General features: G+C 54.1%; 2 protein-coding genes across 2 annotated transcripts in view; both read right to left on the reverse strand.

Moving 5' to 3' along the window:
• Positions 1–13786, reverse strand: part of LOC132400063 (phospholipid-transporting ATPase ID-like) — a 153049-nt gene extending 139263 nt beyond the window's left edge. Inside the window, exon 1 of the mRNA XM_059981146.1 lies at positions 12501–13786. The gene's annotated coding sequence lies outside the window, so the exon portion shown is untranslated. The remainder of the gene's footprint in view (positions 1–12500) is intronic.
• Positions 13787–18785: 4999 nt separating this feature from the next.
• LOC132400064 (aquaporin-10-like) overlaps positions 18786–24987 on the reverse strand; it is a 341000-nt gene continuing 334798 nt past the window's right edge. Inside the window, exons 6-9 of the mRNA XM_059981147.1 lie at positions 23774–23923; positions 23484–23548; positions 19372–19648; positions 18786–18822 (exon numbers count right to left, since the gene is read on the reverse strand). Of these exons, the coding sequence (XP_059837130.1) occupies positions 18786–18822; positions 19372–19648; positions 23484–23548; positions 23774–23923 (529 nt within the window). The remainder of the gene's footprint in view (positions 18823–19371; positions 19649–23483; positions 23549–23773; positions 23924–24987) is intronic.

The following is a 24987-nucleotide window of genomic DNA, read 5'->3' on the forward strand; positions in this document are numbered from 1 at the left end:
GGGAGACTGATGGGGAGGGTTATAGTTACGGGAGCGACTGACGGGGAGGGTTATAGTTACGGGGGGCGACTGACGGGGAGGGTTATAGTCACGGGGGCGACTGACGGGGAGGGTTATAGTTACGGGAGAGATTCACGGGGAGGGTTATAGTTACGGGAGAGACTCACGGGGAGGGTTCCAGCTACGGGGGAGACTGACAGGGAGGGTTATAGTTACAGGGAGACTGACGGGGAGGGTTTTAGTTACGGGAGAGACTGACGGGGAGGGTTATAGTTACAGGGGACACTGACGGGGAGGGTTATATTTACAGGGGAGACAGAAGGAGTGGTTTATAGTTACAGGGGAGACTGACGGGGAGGGTTATAGTTATAGGGGAGACTGACGGGGAGGGTTATAGTCACGGGGGCGACTGACGGGGAGGGTTATAGCCACGAGAGAGAATCACGGGCAGGTTTAGAGTTACGAGGAGAATGATGGTGAGGGTTATAGTTACGGGGGAGACTGACGGGGACGGTTGTAGTTATGGGGGAGACTGACGGTGAGGGTTATAGTTACAGGGGGAGACTGACGGGGAGGGTTATAGTTATAGGTGAGACTGACGGGGACGGTAATAGTTACGGGGGAGACTGATGGGGACGGTTATAGTTACAGGGGAGACTGACGGAGAGGGTTATAGTTACGGGGAGACTGACGGGGAGGGTTATAGTTACCGGGGGAGACTGACGGGGATGGTTGTAGTTATGGCGGAGAATGACAGGGAGGTGGTTATAGTTACTGGGAGACTGACGGGGAGGGTTATGGTTACTGAGAGACTGACGGGGAGGGGTATAGTTACTGGGGGAGACTGACGGAGATGGTTATAGTTACGGGGGAGACTGACGGGGAGGGTTATAGTTACGGGAGCGACTGACAGGGAGGGTTATAGTTACGGGGGCGACTGACGGGGAGGGTTATAGTCACGGGGGCGACTGACGGGGAGGGTTTTAGTTACGGGAGAGACAGACGGGGAGGGTTATAGTTATGGGGGAGACTGACATGGAGGGTTATAGTTACAGAGGAGACTGACGTGGAGGGTTATAATTATAGGGGAGACTGACGGAGTGGGTTATAGTTACAGAGGAGACTGACGAGGAGGGTTATAGTTACAGAGGAGACTGACGGGGAGGGTTATAGTTACGGGGGAGAATGACGGAGTGGGTTATAGGGGAGACTGACAGGGACGGTTGAAGTTATGGGGGAGACTGACGGGGAGGGTTATAGTTACAGGGGAGACAGACGGGGAGGGTTATAGTTACGGGAGCGACTGACGGGGAGGGTTATAGTTACGGGAGAGACTGACGGAGAGGGTTATAGTTACGGGGGAGACTGACGGGGAGGGTTATAGTTACGGGGGGCGACTGACGGGGAGGGTTATAGTCACGGGGGCGACTGACGGGGAGGGTTATAGATACGGGGGAGACTGATGGGGAGGGTTATAGTTACGGGAGCGACTGACGGGGAGGGTTATAGTTATGGGGGGCGACTGACGGGGAGGGTTATAGTCACGGGGGCGACTGACGGGGAGGGTTATAGTTACGGGAGAGACTCACGGGGAGGGTTATAGTTACGGGAGAGACTCACGGGGAGGGTTCCAGCTACGGGGGAGACTGACGGGGAGGGTTATAGTTACAGGGAGACTGACGGGGAGGGTTTTAGTTACGGGGAGACTGACGGGGAGGGTTATAGTTACCGGGGGAGACTGACGGGGATGGTTGTAGTTATGGCGGAGAATGACAGGGAGGTGGTTATAGTTACTGGGAGACTGACGGGGAGGGTTATGGTTACTGAGAGACTGACGGGGAGGGGTATAGTTACTGGGGGAGACTGACGGAGATGGTTATAGTTACGGGGGAGACTGACGGGGAGGGTTATAGTTACGGGAGCGACTGACAGGGAGGGTTATAGTTACGGGGGCGACTGACGGGGAGGGTTATAGTCACGGGGGCGACTGACGGGGAGGGTTTTAGTTACGGGAGAGACAGACGGGGAGGGTTATAGTTATGGGGGAGACTGACATGGAGGGTTATAGTTACAGAGGAGACTGACGGGGAGGGTTATAGTTACGGGGGAGAATGACGGAGTGGTTTATAGTTACAGAGGAGACTGACGGGGAGGGTTATAGTTACAGGGAGACTGACGGGGAGGGTTTTAGTTACGGGAGAGACTGACGGGGAGGGTTCCAGTTACGTGGGAGACTGACGGGGAGGGTTATAGTTACAGGGGACACTGACGGGGAGGGTTATAGTTACGGGGGAGATTGACGGGGAGGGTTATAGTTACGGGGGGCGACTGACGGGGAGGGTTATAGTCACGGGGGCAACTGACGGGGAGGGTTATAGTTACGGGAGAGACTCACGGGGAGGGTTATAGTTACGGGAGAGACTCACGGGGAGGTTTCCAGTTACGGGGGAGACTGACGGGGAGGGTTATAGTTACAGGGAGACTGACGGGGAGGGTTATAGTTACGGGGGAGACTGACGAGGAGGGTTATAGTTACAGGGGACACTGACGTAGAGGGTTATAATTACAGGGGAGACTGAAGGAGTGGGTTATAGTTATGGGGGAGATTGACGGGGAGGGTTATAGTTACGGGGGAGACTGACGGGGAGGGTTATAGTTACGGGGGAGACTGACGGGGAGGGTTATAGTTACGGGGGATGACTGACGGAGAGGGTTATAATTATGGGGGAGTCTGACGGGGTGACTTATAGTTACGGGAGCGACTGACGGGGAGGGTTATAGTCACGGGGGAGACTGACGGGAAGGGTTATAGTTATGGGAGAGAATCACGGGGAGGGTTTTAGTTACAGGAGAGACTGATGGGGAGTATAATTAGGGGGGAGACTGACGGAGAGGGTTATAGTTACGGGGGAGATTGACGGGGAGGGTTATAGTTACAGGGGACACTGACGGAGAGGGTTATAATTACAGGGGAGACTGAAGGAGTGGGTTATAGTTACGGGGGGCGACTGACGGAGAGGGTTATAATTATGGGGGAGTCTGACGGGGAGACTTATAGTTACGGGAGCGACTGACGGGGAGGGTTATAGTTACGGGGGGGGCGACTGACGGAGAGGGTTATAGTCACGGGGGAGACTGACGGGGAGGGTTATAGTTACGGGGGCAACTGACGGGGAGGGTTATAGTTACGGGGGAGACTGACGGGGAGGGTTATAGTTACGGGGGAGACTGACGGAGAGGGTTATAGTTACGTGGGAGACTGACGGGGAGGGTTATAGTTACGGGGGGCGACTGACGGGGAGGGTTATAGTCACGGGGGCGACTGACGGGGAGGGTTATAGTTACGGGGGCGACTGACGGGGAGGGTTATAGTTACGGGGGAGACTGATGGGGAGGGTTATAGTTACGGGAGCGACTGACGGGGAGGGTTATAGTTACGGGGGGCGACTGACGGGGAGGGTTATAGTCACGGGGGCGACTGACGGGGAGGGTTATAGTTACGGGAGAGATTCACGGGGAGGGTTATAGTTACGGGAGAGACTCACGGGGAGGGTTCCAGCTACGGGGGAGACTGACGGGGAGGGTTATAGTTACAGGGAGACTGACGGGGAGGGTTTTAGTTACGGGAGAGACTGACGGGGAGGGTTATAGTTACAGGGGACACTGACGGGGAGGGTTATATTTACAGGGGAGACAGAAGGAGTGGTTTATAGTTACAGGGGAGACTGACGGTGAGGGTTATAGTTACAGGGGGAGACTGACGGGGAGGGTTATAGTTATAGGTGAGACTGACGGGGACGGTAATAGTTACGGGGGAGACTGATGGGGACGGTTATAGTTACAGGGGAGACTGACGGAGAGGGTTATAGTTACGGGGAGACTGACGGGGAGGGTTATAGTTACCGGGGGAGACTGACGGGGATGGTTGTAGTTATGGCGGAGAATGACAGGGAGGTGGTTATAGTTACTGGGAGACTGACGGGGAGGGTTATGGTTACTGAGAGACTGACGGGGAGGGGTATAGTTACTGGGGGAGACTGACGGAGATGGTTATAGTTACGGGGGAGACTGACGGGGAGGGTTATAGTTACGGGAGCGACTGACAGGGAGGGTTATAGTTACGGGGGCGACTGACGGGGAGGGTTATAGTCACGGGGGCGACTGACGGGGAGGGTTTTAGTTACGGGAGAGACAGACGGGGAGGGTTATAGTTATGGGGGAGACTGACATGGAGGGTTATAGTTACAGAGGAGACTGACGGGGAGGGTTATAATTATAGGGGAGACTGACGGAGTGGGTTATAGTTACAGAGGAGACTGACGAGGAGGGTTATAGTTACAGAGGAGACTGACGGGGAGGGTTATAGTTACGGGGGAGAATGACGGAGTGGGTTATAGGGGAGACTGACAGGGACGGTTGAAGTTATGGGGGAGACTGACGGGGAGGGTTATAGTTACAGGGGAGACTGACGGGGAGGGTTATAGTTACAGGGGAGACTGACAGGGACGGTTGTAGTTATGGGGGAGACTGACGGGGAGGGTTATAGTTACAGGGGAGACTGACGGGGAGGGTTATAGTTACGGGGGAGACTGACGGGGACGGTTATAGTTACAGGGGAGACTGACGGAGAGGGTTATAGTTACAGGGAGACTGACGGGGAGGGTTATAGTTACAGGGGAGACTGACAGGGACGGTTGTAGTTATGGGGGAGACTGACGGGGAGGGTTATAGTTACAGGGGAGACTGACGGGGAGGGTTATAGTTAAGGGGGAGACTGACGGGGACGGTTATAGTTACAGGGGAGACTGACGGACAGGGTTATAGTTACAGGGAGACTGACGGGGAGGGTTATAGTTACAGGGGAGACTGACGGGGAGGGTTATAGTTAAGGGGGAGACTGACGGGGACGGTTACAGTTACTGGGGATGACTGACAGAGAGGGTTATAATTACGGGAGCGACTCACGGGGAGGGTTTTAGTTATGGGAGAGACTGATGGGGAGTGTTATAATTAGGGGGGAGACTGACGGAGAGGGTTATAGTTACTGGGGAGACTGACGGGGAGGGTTATAGTTGCGGGGGAGACTGACGGGGAGGGTTATAGTTATGGGAGAGAATCACGGGAAGGGTTTTAGTTACGGGAGAGACTGATGGGGAGTGTTATAATTAGGGGGGAGACTGACGGAGAGGGTTATAGTAACGGGGAGACTGACGAGGAGGGTTATAGTTACAGGGGACACTGACGGAGAGGGTTATAATTACAGGGGAGACTGAAGGAGTGGGTTATAGTTATGGGGGACGACTGACGAAGAGGGTTATAATTATGGGGGAGTCTGACGGGGAGACTTACAGTTACGGGAGAGACTGACGGGGAGGGTTATAGTTACGGGGGGGGCGACTGACGGGGAGGGTTATAGTCACGGGGGAGACTGACGGGAAGGGTTATAGTTACGGGGGAGATTGACGGGGAGGGTTATAGTTACAGGGGAGACTGACGAGGAGGGTTATAGTTACAGGGGACACTGACGGAGAGGGTTATAATTACAGGGGAGACTGAAGTAGTGGGTTATAGTTACAGGGAGACTGAAGGAGTGGGTTATAGTTACGGGGGGCGACTGACGGAGAGGGTTATAGTCACGGGGGAGACTGACGGGGAGGGTTATAGTTACGGGGGCGACTGACGAGGAGGGTTATAGTTACAGGGGACACTGACGGAGAGGGTTATAATTACAGGGGAGACTGAAGGAGTGGGTTATAGTTATGGGGGACGACTGACGAAGAGGGTTATAATTATGGGGGAGTCTGACGGGGAGACTTACAGTTACGGGAGAGACTGACGGGGAGGGTTATAGTTACGGGGAGACTGACGAGGAGGGTTATAGTTACAGGGGACACTGACGGAGAGGGTTATAATTACAGGGGAGACTGAAGGAGTGGGTTATAGTTATGGGGGACGACTGACGAAGAGGGTTATAATTATGGGGGAGTCTGACGGGGAGACTTACAGTTACGGGAGAGACTGACGGGGAGGGTTATAGTTACGGGGGGGGCGACTGACGGGGAGGGTTATAGTAACGGGGAGACTGACGAGGAGGGTTATAGTTACAGGGGACACTGACGGAGAGGGTTATAATTACAGGGGAGACTGAAGGAGTGGGTTATAGTTATGGGGGACGACTGACGAAGAGGGTTATAATTATGGGGGAGTCTGACGGGGAGACTTACAGTTACGGGAGAGACTGACGGGGAGGGTTATAGTTACGGGGGGGGCGACTGACGGGGAGGGTTATAGTCACGGGGGAGACTGACGGGAAGGGTTATAGTTACGGGGGAGATTGACGGGGAGGGTTATAGTTACAGGGGAGACTGACGAGGAGGGTTATAGTTACAGGGGACACTGACGGAGAGGGTTATAATTACAGGGGAGACTGAAGTAGTGGGTTATAGTTACAGGGAGACTGAAGGAGTGGGTTATAGTTACGGGGGGCGACTGACGGAGAGGGTTATAGTCACGGGGGAGACTGACGGGGAGGGTTATAGTTACGGGGGCGACTGACGGGGAGGGTTATAGTTACGGGGGAGACTGATGGGGAGGGTTATAGTTACGGGGGAGACTGACGGAGAGGGTTATAGTTACGTGGGAGACTGACGGGGAGGGTTATAGTTACGGGGGCGACTGACGGGGAGGGTTATAGTTAAGGGGGCGACTGACGGGGAGGGTTATAGTTACGGGGGAGACTGATGGGGAGGGTTATAGTTACGGGAGCGACTGACGGGGAGGGTTATAGTTACGGGGTGCGACTGACGGGGAGGGTTATAGTCACGGGGGCGACTGACGGGGAGGGTTATAGTTACGGGAGAGACTGACGGGGAGACTTATAGTTACGGGAGCGACTGACGGGGAGGGTTATAGTTACGGGGGGGGCGACTGACGGAGAGGGTTATAGTCACGGGGGAGACTGACGGGGAGGGTTATAGTTACGGGGGCAACTGACGGGGAGGGTTATAGTTACGGGGGAGACTGACGGGGAGGGTTATAGTTACGGGGGAGACTGACGGAGAGGGTTATAGTTACGTGGGAGACTGACGGGGAGGGTTATAGTTACGGGGGGCGACTGACGGGGAGGGTTATAGTCACGGGGGCGACTGACGGGGAGGGTTATAGTTACGGGGGCGACTGACGGGGAGGGTTATAGTTACGGGGGAGACTGATGGGGAGGGTTATAGTTACGGGAGCGACTGACGGGGAGGGTTATAGTTACGGGGGGCGACTGACGGGGAGGGTTATAGTCACGGGGGCGACTGACGGGGAGGGTTATAGTTACGGGAGAGATTCACGGGGAGGGTTATAGTTACGGGAGAGACTCACGGGGAGGGTTCCAGCTACGGGGGAGACTGACGGGGAGGGTTATAGTTACAGGGAGACTGACGGGGAGGGTTTTAGTTACGGGAGAGACTGACGGGGAGGGTTATAGTTACAGGGGACACTGACGGGGAGGGTTATATTTACAGGGGAGACAGAAGGAGTGGTTTATAGTTACAGGGGAGACTGACGGTGAGGGTTATAGTTACAGGGGGAGACTGACGGGGAGGGTTATAGTTATAGGTGAGACTGACGGGGACGGTAATAGTTACGGGGGAGACTGATGGGGACGGTTATAGTTACAGGGGAGACTGACGGAGAGGGTTATAGTTACGGGGAGACTGACGGGGAGGGTTATAGTTACCGGGGGAGACTGACGGGGATGGTTGTAGTTATGGCGGAGAATGACAGGGAGGTGGTTATAGTTACTGGGAGACTGACGGGGAGGGTTATGGTTACTGAGAGACTGACGGGGAGGGGTATAGTTACTGGGGGAGACTGACGGAGATGGTTATAGTTACGGGGGAGACTGACGGGGAGGGTTATAGTTACGGGAGCGACTGACAGGGAGGGTTATAGTTACGGGGGCGACTGACGGGGAGGGTTATAGTCACGGGGGCGACTGACGGGGAGGGTTTTAGTTACGGGAGAGACAGACGGGGAGGGTTATAGTTATGGGGGAGACTGACATGGAGGGTTATAGTTACAGAGGAGACTGACGGGGAGGGTTATAATTATAGGGGAGACTGACGGAGTGGGTTATAGTTACAGAGGAGACTGACGAGGAGGGTTATAGTTACAGAGGAGACTGACGGGGAGGGTTATAGTTACGGGGGAGAATGACGGAGTGGGTTATAGGGGAGACTGACAGGGACGGTTGAAGTTATGGGGGAGACTGACGGGGAGGGTTATAGTTACAGGGGAGACTGACGGGGAGGGTTATAGTTACAGGGGAGACTGACAGGGACGGTTGTAGTTATGGGGGAGACTGACGGGGAGGGTTATAGTTACAGGGGAGACTGACGGGGAGGGTTATAGTTACGGGGGAGACTGACGGGGACGGTTATAGTTACAGGGGAGACTGACGGAGAGGGTTATAGTTACAGGGAGACTGACGGGGAGGGTTATAGTTACAGGGGAGACTGACAGGGACGGTTGTAGTTATGGGGGAGACTGACGGGGAGGGTTATAGTTACAGGGGAGACTGACGGGGAGGGTTATAGTTAAGGGGGAGACTGACGGGGACGGTTATAGTTACAGGGGAGACTGACGGACAGGGTTATAGTTACAGGGAGACTGACGGGGAGGGTTATAGTTACAGGGGAGACTGACGGGGAGGGTTATAGTTAAGGGGGAGACTGACGGGGACGGTTACAGTTACTGGGGATGACTGACAGAGAGGGTTATAATTACGGGAGCGACTCACGGGGAGGGTTTTAGTTATGGGAGAGACTGATGGGGAGTGTTATAATTAGGGGGGAGACTGACGGAGAGGGTTATAGTTACTGGGGAGACTGACGGGGAGGGTTATAGTTGCGGGGGAGACTGACGGGGAGGGTTATAGTTATGGGAGAGAATCACGGGAAGGGTTTTAGTTACGGGAGAGACTGATGGGGAGTGTTATAATTAGGGGGGAGACTGACGGAGAGGGTTATAGTAACGGGGAGACTGACGAGGAGGGTTATAGTTACAGGGGACACTGACGGAGAGGGTTATAATTACAGGGGAGACTGAAGGAGTGGGTTATAGTTATGGGGGACGACTGACGAAGAGGGTTATAATTATGGGGGAGTCTGACGGGGAGACTTACAGTTACGGGAGAGACTGACGGGGAGGGTTATAGTTACGGGGGGGGCGACTGACGGGGAGGGTTATAGTCACGGGGGAGACTGACGGGAAGGGTTATAGTTACGGGGGAGATTGACGGGGAGGGTTATAGTTACAGGGGAGACTGACGAGGAGGGTTATAGTTACAGGGGACACTGACGGAGAGGGTTATAATTACAGGGGAGACTGAAGTAGTGGGTTATAGTTACAGGGAGACTGAAGGAGTGGGTTATAGTTACGGGGGGCGACTGACGGAGAGGGTTATAGTCACGGGGGAGACTGACGGGGAGGGTTATAGTTACGGGGGCGACTGACGAGGAGGGTTATAGTTACAGGGGACACTGACGGAGAGGGTTATAATTACAGGGGAGACTGAAGGAGTGGGTTATAGTTATGGGGGACGACTGACGAAGAGGGTTATAATTATGGGGGAGTCTGACGGGGAGACTTACAGTTACGGGAGAGACTGACGGGGAGGGTTATAGTTACGGGGAGACTGACGAGGAGGGTTATAGTTACAGGGGACACTGACGGAGAGGGTTATAATTACAGGGGAGACTGAAGGAGTGGGTTATAGTTATGGGGGACGACTGACGAAGAGGGTTATAATTATGGGGGAGTCTGACGGGGAGACTTACAGTTACGGGAGAGACTGACGGGGAGGGTTATAGTTACGGGGGGGGCGACTGACGGGGAGGGTTATAGTAACGGGGAGACTGACGAGGAGGGTTATAGTTACAGGGGACACTGACGGAGAGGGTTATAATTACAGGGGAGACTGAAGGAGTGGGTTATAGTTATGGGGGACGACTGACGAAGAGGGTTATAATTATGGGGGAGTCTGACGGGGAGACTTACAGTTACGGGAGAGACTGACGGGGAGGGTTATAGTTACGGGGGGGGCGACTGACGGGGAGGGTTATAGTCACGGGGGAGACTGACGGGAAGGGTTATAGTTACGGGGGAGATTGACGGGGAGGGTTATAGTTACAGGGGAGACTGACGAGGAGGGTTATAGTTACAGGGGACACTGACGGAGAGGGTTATAATTACAGGGGAGACTGAAGTAGTGGGTTATAGTTACAGGGAGACTGAAGGAGTGGGTTATAGTTACGGGGGGCGACTGACGGAGAGGGTTATAGTCACGGGGGAGACTGACGGGGAGGGTTATAGTTACGGGGGCGACTGACGGGGAGGGTTATAGTTACGGGGGAGACTGATGGGGAGGGTTATAGTTACGGGGGAGACTGACGGAGAGGGTTATAGTTACGTGGGAGACTGACGGGGAGGGTTATAGTTACGGGGGCGACTGACGGGGAGGGTTATAGTTAAGGGGGCGACTGACGGGGAGGGTTATAGTTACGGGGGAGACTGATGGGGAGGGTTATAGTTACGGGAGCGACTGACGGGGAGGGTTATAGTTACGGGGTGCGACTGACGGGGAGGGTTATAGTCACGGGGGCGACTGACGGGGAGGGTTATAGTTACGGGAGAGACTCACGGGGAGGGTTATAGTTACGGGAGAGACTCACGGGGAGGGTTCCAGTTACGGGGGAGACTGACGGGGAGGGTTATAGTTACAGGGAGACTGACGGGGAGGGTTTTAGTTACGGGGGAGACTGACGGGGAGGGTTCCAGCTACGGGGGAGACTGACGGGGAGGGTTATAGTTACAGCGGAGACAGAAGGAGTGGTTTATAGTTACAGGGGAGACTGACGGGGAGGGTTATAATTACGTGGGTGTCAGACGTGGAGGGTTATGGTTACGGAGAGACTGACGGGGAGGGTTATAGACACGGGGGAGACTGACAGGGAGGGATATAGTTACAGGGGGAGACTGACAGGGAGTGTTATAGTTACAGGGGGAGACTGACAGTGAGGGTTATAATTACGTGGGTGTCAGACGTGGAGGGTTACGGTTACGGAAAGACTGACGGGGAGGGTTATAGATACAGTGGGAGACTGACAGGGAGGGATATAGTTACAGGGGGAGACTGATTGGGAGTGTTATAATTAGGGGGGAGACTGACGGAGAGGGTTATAGTTACGGGGGAGACTGACGGGGAGGGTTATAGTTACGGGGGAGACTGACGAGGAGGGTTATAGTTACAGGGGACACTGACGGGGAGGGTTATAATTACAGGGGAGACTGAAGGAGTGGGTTATAGTTACAGGGGAGACTAACAGGGAGGGTTATAGTTACCGGAGAGACTGACGGGGAGGGTTATAGTTACAGGAGAGACTCACGGGGAGGGTTTTAGTTACGGGGGAGACTGACGGGGAGGGTTATAGTTACGGGGGAGACTGACGGGGACGGTTGTAGTTATGGGGGAGACTGATGGGGAGGGTTATGGTTACGGAGAGACTGACGGGGAGGGTTATAGTTACGGGGTGACTGACGGGGAGGGTTATAGTTATGGGAGCGACTGACGTTGAGGGTTATATTTACGGGGGGCGACTGTCGGGGAGTGTTATAGTCACGGGGGCGACTGACGGGGAGGGTTATAGTTACGGGGGCGACTGACGGGGAGGGTTATAGTTACAGGAGAGACTCACGGGGAGGGTTTCAGTTATGGGGGAGACTGACGGGGAGGGTTATAGTTACTGGGGGAGACTGACGGGGAGAGTTATAGTTCCCAGGGGAGACTGACGTGGAGGGTTATAGTTATGGGAGAGACTGACCGAGTGGGTTATAGTTACAGGGGATACTGACAGGGAGGGTTATAGTAACGGGTGAGACTGACGGGGAGGGTTTTGGTTAGGGGGGAGTCAGACGGTGAGGGTTATAGTTACAGGGGAGACTGACGGGGAGGGTTATAGTTACAGGGGAGACTGACGGGGAGGGTTATTGTTACTGGGGAGACTGACGGGGAGGGTTATTGTTACAGCGGAGACTGACGGGGAGGGTTATAGTTACAGGGGAGACTGACGGGGAGGGTTATTGTTACTGGGGAGACTGACGGGGAGGGTTATTGTTACAGGGGAGACTGACGGGGAGGGTTATTGTTACAGGGGAGACTGACGGGGAGGGTTATTGTTACGGGGAGACTGACGTGTTATAGTTACAGAGGGAGACTATAGTTACTCTATCTCAGGCCTCTTATAATTTTGAAAGAAGTGACCAATTTAATGATATCCTTTTTACATGAATCAATAAAGTCAAAAAGTTTTCTTTAAATAGGTTTTTGCAATTCTTAGCGACTTTTATACCCAAATAATTAAATTGATTCCTTACAATTTTAAAAAGGGAGATTAGTATTAATTGATACAGGTTATTTAAAGGAAATAATTCACTCTTTTGTAGCAACACACAGAAAACGCCGGTGTCTCGGCCCGAAACGTTGACATGCTTCTCTCTCTCGATGCTGCCTGGCCTGCTGCGTTCCACCAGATTCTTGTGTGTGTTGCTTGAATTTCCAGCCTCTGCAGATTTCCTCGTTTGCACTCTTATTTAGCCTCAATTTATTTCCTGAAAACTGGCGAAAACGGGCGAGCAAAGAAAGTAGGCAAGGTACCGAGGTCTCAATGTTTGAGATAAACAGCAATTTTTCATCAGCGTAAAGTGAAATTTTGTGAGTAATACCTCTCCTTAAAACACCACAATATCATTAGATTTTTATAGCTCTTTCAGGCCTCCCCTCAGCCTCCGGTACTCCAGTGAAAACAACCCCAGTTTGTCCAGCCTCTCCTCACAGCTCATGCCCTCTAATTCAGGCAGCATCCTGGATTAGAAGGAAGGCAAGTGGGAAGAGGGAACACAGGGACTGAGTCTGAATCTCTTTTGCACCCTCTTCAAAGCCCAGAACATCTTTCCTGCAATGAGGCGATCAGAACTGCACACAATACTCCAGATGTGGCTTAAACAACTGCAACACGACTCCCTGACCAACCAGGACAAGTTGTCCACCTGTGCAACCTCCTGGCTCCCGCCATTAACTGTCCCTTTTCATCTGACCTCCTCTCACTTGCCCGGATTAAACTGCATCTGCTGATTATCTGCCCACATTTCAAACCAGCCCTTGACAGCTTTCTTCACTGGCCACAACTCACCAGTTTTTTTGGTCATCTGCCAAGTTGTGGAGACTGACCACGTTGCAACCTAGCTGTCAAAGTTGACATGCAGGCCAGGGCAGCTGAATCTGGAGGAGCAGCACAGACCAATGGCGTCACAGGAGTTGTCCGTCAGCGTTGAAGACGACACAGGACCAGTTTAGGGGCTCCAGCTCCGGACTTTTCCTCCCAGTTTACTCCGAAGCCCTCCCCACGCACGAGTCTGGCCGCAAGACCCCACAGGTTTGAGATCAGAGTTTTCCCTCTTCTCAATAAGCTCCATGCACGGCTGACCCGCCCGCCATTTTTCTATATAAAATCACAAACAGAGGTCCCAGCACTGACCCCTGTGGAACACCACTGCCCATGGGCCCTCAGCTGGAATAATGACCCCCCCACCTCTCCATCCTTGTTCTGGTCAGCAGACGTAGAGGTCCTTCTGCCCACCACGAGTGAACTATCCTTGTAGAGCAACTGGCCCTAATCCAGGATTATTCTTTCTCGACTCACTTCTGAGAATGGTCAGTTCAGTTACCCCCCCCCCAACTGCTGATCCGTATAAACCCCTGGTCCTGGGGCATTAGTAACAGGATGGTCTTTTCTCCCCCCCAGCCCGGTCCAAACCCAACCTCCGACTAATCCCAGATCTCAGCCCAGCCACCCCTCCCTCCCACACCCCTCTGCCTATGCAAGTCATCTCCCTCCCACTCCTCATCCCCCATCATTTCCCTTTCCCTCTTCGAGAACATGAGGGGCACAAGAACAGGAGAGGGCCACTTGGGGGTCTTCCCTTCCCTCAATATAATCACCTCTGATCTACCTCAGCCCTCATCGCGTCTTCTGACCTAGTCCCTCATCATAGTCAAATGCCCCCCAAAAAACCAAGTACAGGGAATCAAGCCAAAATGAACCCTTTGAGAGGCAGTGCCTCAAAAAGGAGGCATAAATCACCACAGACCCTCACCATTCGGGAGACGCCCTCTTCCCATTACTAACATCGGGCAGGAGGCACGGGAGCCCGTGGACTCACACTCAACAGTGACATTACTGTTCTGCAGGATCTCGTTCGGCGATGAGGAGGATCAGGGGGCTGAGTGGTGCCACAACATCAACCTCACACTCAACGTCAGTCAGGCCAAGGAGCTGACTGTGGACACTGGCCCTCGTTGGGGGCGGGAAGAGGGGGTCAGTGGTGGAAAGGGTGAGCAGCTTCAAGTTCCTGGGCATCACCATCCCAGAGGATCTACCCTGGGCAATCACGAAGAGGGCTGTACGCCATTAGGAGTTCGAAGAGATTTGTTACGTCACTAAAGGCTCCTGCAGACTTTCAAAGATGGAGAGCGTTCTGACCGGGTGTATCACAGGCCGGTGGGGAGGCTCCAGTGCTCAGGATCACCAGGGGCTGCAGACCCAGTCAGCTCCACCACAGGCACAGCCCTCCCCACCAGCGAGAACACCCTCCAAAGGCTGCACCTCAAGAAGGCAGCATCCATCACCGGGTACCCTCACCCCCGGGCCATTGCCTCTTCTCACTACAACCTCGGGGAGCGGCCACAGGAGCCCCAACTAATCGATTCCTCCACTGCACCATCAGATTCCTGAACAGTCCACGGACCCGTGACCACCGCCTCGCTATCCCTCTTATTTGCCTCTTCTAGTCATTTTTACACTGGCGCGGAACTACTGGCGTAAAACTACACATAGTGCGGTAGAAAGAATAAACCAGATTCAGAACATTGACAGATCCTTCCCCCTCCCACAGACGCTGCCCGACCCGGTGTGTCCGCAGTCTCCTGGTGTCCCCAATCTTTCTACATTACCACACCCCTCATCTTTAAATAACCCCAGTGATCCAGCCCCCCCCCCACAACAACACCAGGTGGAGAATTAATTCCAGATTTGCCACCTCCCAACCCCCAGAGAGTTTGAGGTAGAGGTGGTTACAATTATGATTAAAAGACGTTTAGGTAGCTGGATTAGGAATGCTTTTGAGAGGAATGTAGGCCAAACCTGAGCAAATGGGACTAGCTCAGATGGGCATCTCGGGCAGCATGGAATAGATGGGCCGAAGGGTTGCTTCCCTGCTGTAAGACTCCAACAGATGGCAAGTTGCTTCCTCCAGGTCTTGAAATTTGACCCCAAACTGCCGCTGGTGGAAATCTCTCAACATCTCCACTCGGGATGCGAGATGTTTCAAATGTGATCTGAATAATAGACCCCAGTCTGCCCAGCTTCCCCCGCTAGGAGCTCTCTCTCACCGTCCCCCATCCCCCTTCATTCACCTCCCTCTCTCTGTCCAACGCTGCAATCGACACCAAACTTCTCTGGCCAAGACCGATCGGAATGCAGCAGCGTCTGCGAAGGGAAGAGCCGGCCACGCAACGCATCTTGGCAGAGACACAGCGAGTGAGCAAACCTCTCCAGTTTGATGCAACAATTTTCTTTGAAATGCAATCGCCGGCTCTCACCTTTCCCTGTGCATCGAATGCAAGTTGCAGTTCAGTTTTGCAGGTAACCTGCCCTTTCTTCTCCTGGACGATCCTCTTCTGCCCCGTTACCCCACCTCCCCCTCCCTCCCTCCCTCACTCACTCACTCCCGTCCATGCCCTCAGCGCCGCTCCATTTGATTGCAGGTTCTTGTTTGTCACGGTCCTCGGGGCAGCCTGTCAATCACCCGCGGCGCGGTGACGTCACACGCACGGGCCCCGCTCTGGGGAGAGAGACGGACGTAAGGGTGGGAGGTGGCGGGGTATGAAGCGGGGCGGATGTGGCCGTCGCCAAGTTTGTGCGGGGCAACTGGCTCCTTAAAGGGGCCACGCTGACAGGGAATGCGAGGGAAATATCCCAAATATCCCACAGGCTCCCCTGAATTTGACGGACTAATCAGTCTATTTAGTAAAATTACATACAATAGATGCAGCGAGGAGCGCGAAACAACAGAATGGAGCAGAGATTTTAATGCCATCTAGTTCAAGTTTAAAGTTCAAAGTAAATTTATTATCAAAGTGCATATATGTCACCATATGCAACACTGAGATTCATTTTCTTCTCCATAGATCCATAATAGAATAATAACCATAATAGAATCATAGAAAGACCACAGCATCAACTTGGGCATTCAACCAGTGTGCAAAAGACAAAAAGAAATAATAAGTAAATCAATAACAAATATCGAGAACATGAGATGAAGAGTTGTTGAAGGTTGTGGGGGCTTTTAAATGATGGAACAAGTGACATTGAGTGAAGTTATCCCCTTTGGTTCACAAGCCTGATGGCTGAGGGGTAATATATGTTAAGATATAATATATGGCCTGCTGAAGTTCAAAGTTGATTCCAGGTTGGTGCTGCCAACTGAGGTGACACTAAGCGACCCCTACAGAATTCTCCGTAACTTCCGCCACCTCCACCACCAAGCACATCTTTCCCTCCCACCCACTTCCTGCTTTCCGCAGGGATCGCTCCCTACGCGACTCCCTTGTCCATTCATCCCTCCCCACTGACCTCCCTCCTGGCACTTACCCTTGTAAGCGGAACAAGTGGTCCACCTGCCCCTACACCTCCTCCCTCAATACCATTCAGGGCCCCAGACAGTCCTTCCAGGTGAGGCGACACTTCACCTGTGAGTCGGCTGGTGTGGTATACTGCGTCCGGTGCTCCCGGTGTGGCTTCCTGTACATCGGGGAGACCCGCCGTAGATTGGGAAACCGCTTCACCAAGCACCTGTACTCCATCCACCAGAAAAAACAGGATCTCCTACTGGCCATCCATTTTAATTCCACTTCCCATTCCCATTCCAACATGTCAGTCCACGGCCTCCTCTATGGAGGCCACCCTCAGGTTGGAGGAGCAACACCCTGTATTCCGTCTGGGTACCCTCCAGCCTGGTGGCATGAACATCGATTTCTCGAATTCCCAGCGATGTCCTCCCCCCCCCCACTTCCCCATTCCCTATTCCCATTTCCCTCTCTCACCTTCTTGCCTGCCCTTCACCTCCCTCTAGTGCTCCTCCCCCCTCCCTTTCTTCCACGGCCTCCTGTCCTCCCCTATAAAACTCTCCCTTCTCCAGATCCTTATCCCTTTCACCAATCAGCTTCCCAACTCTTTCCCTCACCCCTCCACCTCTCCCGGTTTCACCTACCACTTCTTCCTCCCCTCCCTCCTCCTCCATACCCTGACTTCTCATCATTTTTCTCCCGTCCTGATGAAGGGTCTCGGCCCGAAACTCTTTTCCAGGGATGCTGCCTGGCCTGCTGAGTTCCACCAGCGTTTGGAGTGTGTCTATCAAATGACAGTGCACACCTGATGGGCCGAATGGCCGGATCCTTCTCTGAGAACGTATTATGGTCTTCTGGTCTACACCCACGAACGACTCTCTCAATCAGGATCAGGTTGAATATCACTGACAATATGTCCCTTTCCTTTCTTAACGCTTTCTACTTATTTCAGAGGTGGTTGCGCTGTGGCGAGCGACCGGGCGCCCTGCTGCCTCCACGAGGGAAGCGTGAGGCACAGGAACCGGGAGAGGAGACGCCAGCCCAATCTCACTGATCAGACCCTCCAGGCAGGTTCGGAGGGCGAGCGGTGAGGAGCCGGGGTTTCTGCATTCCGGACTCGACCATTTGCTCCCGAATCGGGTCGGCCTGCAGATTGAGCGGAAAATCCCTTCTCATCTTCTGTTTCACATTGTGTTTTTGTTGTTGCAATTAGCGCGATTATCTTTAGGGGGGTTGATGTGTTTTTGTGTGTGGGGGGAGGGGGGTTGATGTGTTTTTGTGTGTAGGGGAGGTGGGTTTGATGTTTTGTGAGTGGGGAGGGAGTTGACGTTTTTTGTGTGTGGGGGGAGGGGGGTTGATGTGTTTTTGTGTGTAGGGGAGGTGGGTTTGATGTTTTGTGAGTGGGGAGGGAGTTGACGTTTTTTGTGTGTGGGGGGAGGGGGGTTGATGTGTTTTTGTGTGTAGGGGAGGTGGGTTTGATGTTTTGTGTGTGGGGAGGGAGTTGACGTTTTTTGTGTGTGGGGGAGGGGGGTTGACATTATTTTTGTGTGTGGGGGGAGGGGGGTTGATGTGTTTTTGTGTGTAGGGGAGGTGGGTTTGATGTTTTGTGAGTGGGGAGGGAGTTGACGTTTTTTGTGTGTGGGGGGAGGGGGGTTGATGTGTTTTTGTGTGTAGGGGAGGTGGGTTTGATGTTTTGTGAGTGGGGAGGGAGTTGACGTTTTTTGTGTGTGGGGGGAGGGGGGTTGATGTGTTTTTGTGTGTAGGGGAGGTGGGTTTGATGTTTTGTGTGTGGGGAGGGAGTTGACGTTTTTTGTGTGTGGGGGGGTTGACAATTTTGTGTGTAGGGGAGGGGGTTTGACATTATTTTTGTGTGTACGGGGGGGGGGTTGATGTGTTTTAGTGTGTGGGGGGTTGACAATTTTGTGTGTAGGGGAGGGGGTTTGACATTATTTTTGTGTGTACGGGGGGGGGTTGATGTGTTTTAGTGTGTGGGGGGTTGACAATTTTGTGTGTAGGGGAGGGGTTTGACATTATTTTTGTGTGTTGATTTTTTTTACTTTGAACTGGTTGACTGGTTCTTTGGCGGCTGTCTGTGGGAAGACGAATCTCAAGGTTTATACTGCATACATACTTCGATAATAAATGTACTTTGAATCTTGAATCTGTCGCGAAATTTGTTGTCTTGCAGCTGCAGTACATTTAATTTTTAAAAACTATAAACTACAGTAAGAAATATGTAAATATGTAAAAATTAAATATGTCGTGCAAAAAGAGAGGAAAAAATAATGAGGTAGTGTTCATGCAGAGGGTAAGAAGCTGTTCCTAAAACATTGTGTGTGTCTTCAGGCTCCTGTATGCGAGGAGGCCATGTCCTGGGAGAAGGGGGTCCTGAATGATGGATGCTGCCTTTCTGAGGAAGTGAGGCTTTGGAGCTTGTGGATTAGAATGATTGCGTTGAACACTGAGCTGTAGTCAGTAAACAGCAGCCTGATGTAGGTATTACTATTGTCCAGCTGATCCAAGACGGAGTGGAGAGCCAGTGAGATTCCATCTGCTGTGGACCTCTTGCGGTAATAGGCAATGATCGCAGTGGGTTCAGGCCCTGGCTTAGACAGGAGCTGATTCTAGCCCTGACCAACTTGTCAGAGTGGTTCAGAACAGTAGATGTGAGGGCCACCGGGTGATAATCGTTGGGGCAGCTCACCCCGCTCTTCTTGGTACGATTGTCGCCCTTTCGAAGCCGGTGGGAACCTCCGACCTCAGCCGCCAGAGATCGACGATGCCCTTGAACGCTCCCTCGTTGGGTGGCACGGGCTTTCAGAGCCCTGCCAGGTCCGCCATCAGGGCCTGGCGCCTTGGGAAGGTTCACCTTCTTGAAGGATGTTCTGACGTCGGAGATGACGGGGTCACCGGATGCTGCAGGGGTTCACGCAGGGGTAGTTTCTCAAAGTGAGCGTGAAAGAACGCTGAGCTGACCTGGAGTGAAGCTTCACTCCCGTCCATGATGTGAGGTTTCACCCTGCAGGAACGACAGCAGAGAACGCAGATACAGTGACCTCGCTGGGTCCAAACAAAGGTGCAGTTCGTCATCTCTTATCAACATCTTTTTCATAGTTGCTGGCGATCAGGAACATGAAGTAATTCAGGCCTACCCCACAAGCGAGCAGCTGGACACTGGAGCTGGTCTTGTGCCCGTGTTACAGTCACCTGGGGAAGAGGAATACCAGCTGCTTCATTGATTCATTGGCAGTGGGAGCTGCCAGGGAACAGACCACGGCCTTGGAATCATCTGTTGCGGTCACACACGAGGGAGACGCCAGAGCTGGCGGTGTACACTGGGCTGGGGGATGGCCCCTCCTGTCAGGGCTGCACTCCCGTGTTCACCCCAGAAGAGAAGCTGCATTGCCTCTGTCTGCAGCTCCACTCTGCGATTTCAGGAACTGCTGCAAGCTGTACGGAAGCTGGATCCAGGCCAACGTCCATACACCAGCAATCCACTGGCGTGACACTCGGACCGGGGGACACCGCAAACTCTGCTCTCATAATTACAGATATGTGCTATCTCTCGTGTGTGTGTGTGTATGTCTGTGTGTGTGTGTGTGTGTGTGTGTGTCTGTGTGTGTGTGTTTGTGCTGTGTGTGTGTATCTCCTGTGTGTGTGTGTGTGTGTGTGTGTGTGTGTGTGTGTGTGTCTGCATTGTCTTTCTCTCTGTGCCATGTTAGTGTCTATCTGTGTCTGTGATGTGTGAGTGTCTGTCTATGCTGTATGTGTCTTTGTGTGTGTGTGTGCGTGTGTGTGTGTGAGTCTGTGTGTGACAGTGTGTGTGTCTGTGAGTGTGAGTGAGTGTGTGTGTGAGTGAGTCTGTGTGAGTGTGAGTGATTGTGTGTTTTCCATCTTGGCCCCAGCAAAATACTTTTGTTTGGCTCTAATCCTGGGTATGGTTGAATGACAATTGAACTTGAACTTGAGGAGGGAATGGCCGGCGACCCCTGTCAGAGGTGACATGTATCTGATTCTGTCACAAGAGACTCTTCGAACGCTGGAAATCCAGAGCATCACACAGAAAGTGCTGGAAGGTGGGAGTGAATGGGAAGAGGTGGGGTCCGTTGGGAGTGAGGAAGGTGGGAGTGAATGGGAAGAGGTGGGGTCCCATTGGGAGTGTGGACGGTGGGAGTGAATGGAAAGGAGTGGGGTCCATTGGGAGTGTGGACGGTGGGAGTGAATGTGAAGGGGTGGTGTCCATTGGGAGTGCGGACGGTGGGAGTGAATGGGAAGGGGTGGGGTCCTATTGGGAGTGTGGACGGTGTGAGTGAATGGGAAGGGGTGGGGTCCATTGGGAGTGTGGATGGTTGGAGTGAATGGGAAGGGTGGGGTCCCATTGGGAGTGTGGACGGTGGGAGTGAATGAGAAGCGGTGGGGTTCATTGGGAGTGTGGATGGTGGGAGTGAATGAGAAGGGGTGGGGTCCATTGGGAGTGTGGACAGAGGGAGTGAATGGGAAGGGGTGGGGTCCATTGGGAGTGTGGATGGTGGGAGTGAATGGGAAGGGGTGGGGTCCATTGGGAGTGTGGACAGTGGGAGTGAATGAGAAGGGGTGGGGTCCCATTGGGAGTGTGGACGGTGGGAGTGAATGAGAAGGGGTGGGGTCCATTGGGAGTGTGGACGCTGGGAGTGAATGAGAAGGGGTGGGGTCCCATTGGGAGTGTGGACGGTGGGAGTGAATGGGAAGGGGTGGGGTCCATTGGGAGTGTGGACGGTGGGAGTGAATGGGAAGGGGTGGGGTCCATTGGGAGTGTGGACGGTGGGAGTGAATGAGAAGGGGTGGGGTCCCATTGGGAGTGTAGACGATGGGAGTGAATGGGAAGGGGTGGGGTCCATTGGGAGTGTGGACGGTGGGAGTGAATGGGAAGGGGTGGGGTCCATTGGGAGTGTGGATGCTGGGAGTGGATGGGAAGGGGTGGGATCCCATTGGGAGTGTGGACGGTGGGAGTGAATGAGAAGGGGTGGGGTCCATTGGGAGTGTGGACGGTGGGAGTGAATGGGAAGGGGTGGGGTCCATTGGGAGTGTGGATGCTGGGAGTGGATGGGAAGGTGTGGGGTCCCATTGGGAGTGTGGACGGTGGGAGTGAGTGGGACGGGGTGGGGTCCCATTGGGAGTGTGGACGGTGGGAGTGAATGGGAAGAGGTGGGGTCCCATTGGGAGTGTGGACGCTGGGAGTGGGTGGGAAGGGGTGGGGTCCCATTGGGAGTGTGGACGCTGGGAGTGGGTGGGAAGGGGTGGGGTCCCATTGGGAGTGTGGACGCTGGGAGTGGGTGGGAAGGGGTGGGGTCCCATTGGGAGTGTGGACGCTGGGAGTGGGTGGGAAGGGGTGGGGTCCCATTGGGAGTGTGGACGCTGGGAGTGGGTGGGAACGGGTGGGGTCCGTTGGGAGTGAGGAAGGTGGGAGTGAATGGGAAGAGGTGGGGTCCGTTGGGAGTGAGGAAGGTGGGAGTGGGTGGGAACGGGTGGGGTCCGTTGGGAGTGAGGAAGGTGGGAGTGAATGGGAAGAGGTGGGGTCCCATTGGGAGTGTGGACGGTGGGAGTGAATGGGAAGAGATGGGGTCCCATTGGGAGTGTGGACTCTGGGAGTGCATTGGATGTGAATTGTAAAGAAGGTGGGAGCGTGGGACAGAATAGTGAATAGGTGGATAGAAAGGAGGGAGGAGAAGCATGCGACAGGTGGGTGGAAGGAAAGAGTGAGGTGGCTAAGGGAAGTAGCAGAGGCCAAGGGGGAATAGATTGAAGGGAGAATGAGAGAAAGTTATTGGATGTAGGGAGAGGAAAGGAGGGAGGGAAGGTGAAGTTTCCGAGGGAGGGAACAATTCTGATCAGGTATTTGTGTGGACACGTTGCTGACTGTAACTCCCTCCCAGGGAGGGATCTCCACATGCAGCCTCCATCCGAGCCTCACTCCAATCTGCCTCGCCTGAGGAGGTCTATTATCTGCACGGTGTGGTGGGGCTGTGAGGTCTGATTCCCACTCACAGTGCAAACTGCGGCCCTCCAAGTGAGGATAGGAGGAAACCCATCACTCGGGGGGGGGGGCGGGGGGGGGGTTCAGTAGAGGAGGGAGTGAATTCCCACCCAATTCCCACCCCCACCCCACCACTGGAGCCGATGTTTGCTCCACCTCGTTGAGAAGTGGCCAGTCTGTTGTCAAAGGGGAGAGGTGCTGTCATTGTAAGTGGGATCTTGCTGTGCCCCAGCTGCCCTATGACCCCTGTGGAGCCAGCGTTTCCCCAACTCTCCCAAAGGACTTGGAGTCGCAGGTTGAAAAGAACTGGGCAACCTTTAATAAGATTTTAGAAGGAGGAAGCGTGTAACAGTTGGACCCAACTTGCTCCTATATCCCAGCCCCCTCCTCCCCACTCACCCTCCCAGCATCGTAGAGCGCCAGGCTGTGGACCTTGCCCGCTCTAGGCCGAGCGCAGGCCACTGGTGACAACGAGGCACCGGAAGCGGTGTGGGAGGGAACAGCAAAGCCACAGGCGCCCTGGAATCTGTGCTGGGTCCCCGCGGGCCGGCCCTCCTGTGTTCACTCCCGGGAAGTCAAGCTGGATTGCCTTCGTCTGCGGCTGACCCAGCGCCAGTTGAGGAACTGCTGTGCTTGTTCTTGCAGAAGCGTGGCTCCAGGAGGCCCTCAATCTTCAGGCCATGACACCCCGGGGCCTGTGTGACTATACGTACTATATTAACTCTACGTGCTGTGTACTGGGGCCCTGGGGGGTCGCTGTTTCATTTAGTTGTGCACACGTGTATGGCTGAATGCCAATGAAACTTAAAACATAAAACACAAGCCTGACACACTTAACACAGGCCTGGTCACGTTACACAGGCCCTGTACACACCACACATGCGTGGCATGTACGACACAGGCCTAGTTCGTGTATCAGGGACATAACGTACACCATAGGCTGGGAACGCATGCGGATGATTTCCCCCAGTGCCGTGTGGGTCCCGGGGCCACATGTTCGAGGAATGGTGCAGGCCTCCTGGGCCTACACAGGATCCTCCCCCTCGACTGCCTTCATCTTCGTGAGCGACGGGCTCTCCGTGTGGTGAAGCTCAATCAGCAGCTCGTAGATCAGTGACCCCAGCAGCCCCCCCACCATGGGGGCCACCAGAGGGATCCACCACCAGCCATTGCCAGCCCTGGGGAGGGCGAGGGGGAGAGAGGTGAAGAGAGGGAGATTGGGAGATGGGGAAAGAGAAGGTGAGACAGGGAAGAAAGAGAGGATGGGAGAGCGATGGAAAAAGACTGGGAGCGAGGACAAAGTAGAGCATGCAGCAGAGATGGGGAGGGAGGGTGAAGGAGGGGAAGGGGAGGGAAAGGGGGGATACAAGTAGGATGAAAGTGGCAGAAGAGGGAGAGAGGAGAGGAGAGAGGGATGAGGGAATGAGTGAGGGAGGAGAGTGGGACGGAGAGAGAGAGGAGAGGGAGAGAGAAGGGGGAGAGTAGGGAAGAAAGGAGAGGAGAATGAAGAGATGATGGGGAATGAGAGGGGAGTAGGGGAGGAAAGGGGAGGGGAGAGAGGGAGAGGGGAGGAGAGGAGAGGTAAGCAGAGGATAGGAGAGGGGAAGGGAGCGGTAGGAGAGGGAGAGAGGAAGGAGGTTAGGGGTAGGAGAGGAAGGGGTGAAGGGAAGTTTGCCCAGGTGGTGAGGCGGGCAGGTTTGAGGGACAGGAGTGCAATGGGTCGAGGCAGCATGGAAGAGTTTGAGGAGGGAGCGGTATGAAGAATGAGGGTTTGAGGGAGTCAGAGAGGGAGGATGGGGTTTGGAGGAGAAGGGAGCGGTGGGTAGGGAAATGGAGTAGGAAGGAGGGAGAGGTGTTGAAGAGTGGGGAGGGAGTGAAGGGTGGAGGTTTGAATGGGGAATGAAGGGAGGGGAGGAGGATTTGGAGGGACGGTGGAGGGTGGAGAGAGAGGGAGCGGAGGAAAAGAGAGAAACATCAGTGATGACACATCCGACATCCAGATCCAGCCAATGAGAAGGGTGGAGGAATGGGATTCATCCCCCACCCCCCAACGCAGATCTCCTTTCACCTCCCGGATTCGGAACCGGCTCACTGGACAGGGTCCTGAGGGAGGGTTGAGTGGACACAGCCCGGCTCGACGGGGCTGTGGGAGGAGGGGCCGACTGGAGATGGGGAAGATCTTCCTCAGGGCTGGGGGTGGGGGGGGGTCACTGCCTTAGGGTACAGATGACGCAAACCGGAA

The sequence above is a fragment of the Hypanus sabinus genome, chromosome 9 (genome assembly GCF_030144855.1).
Source record: "Hypanus sabinus isolate sHypSab1 chromosome 9, sHypSab1.hap1, whole genome shotgun sequence".
Lineage (NCBI taxonomy): Eukaryota > Metazoa > Chordata > Chondrichthyes > Myliobatiformes > Dasyatidae > Hypanus > Hypanus sabinus.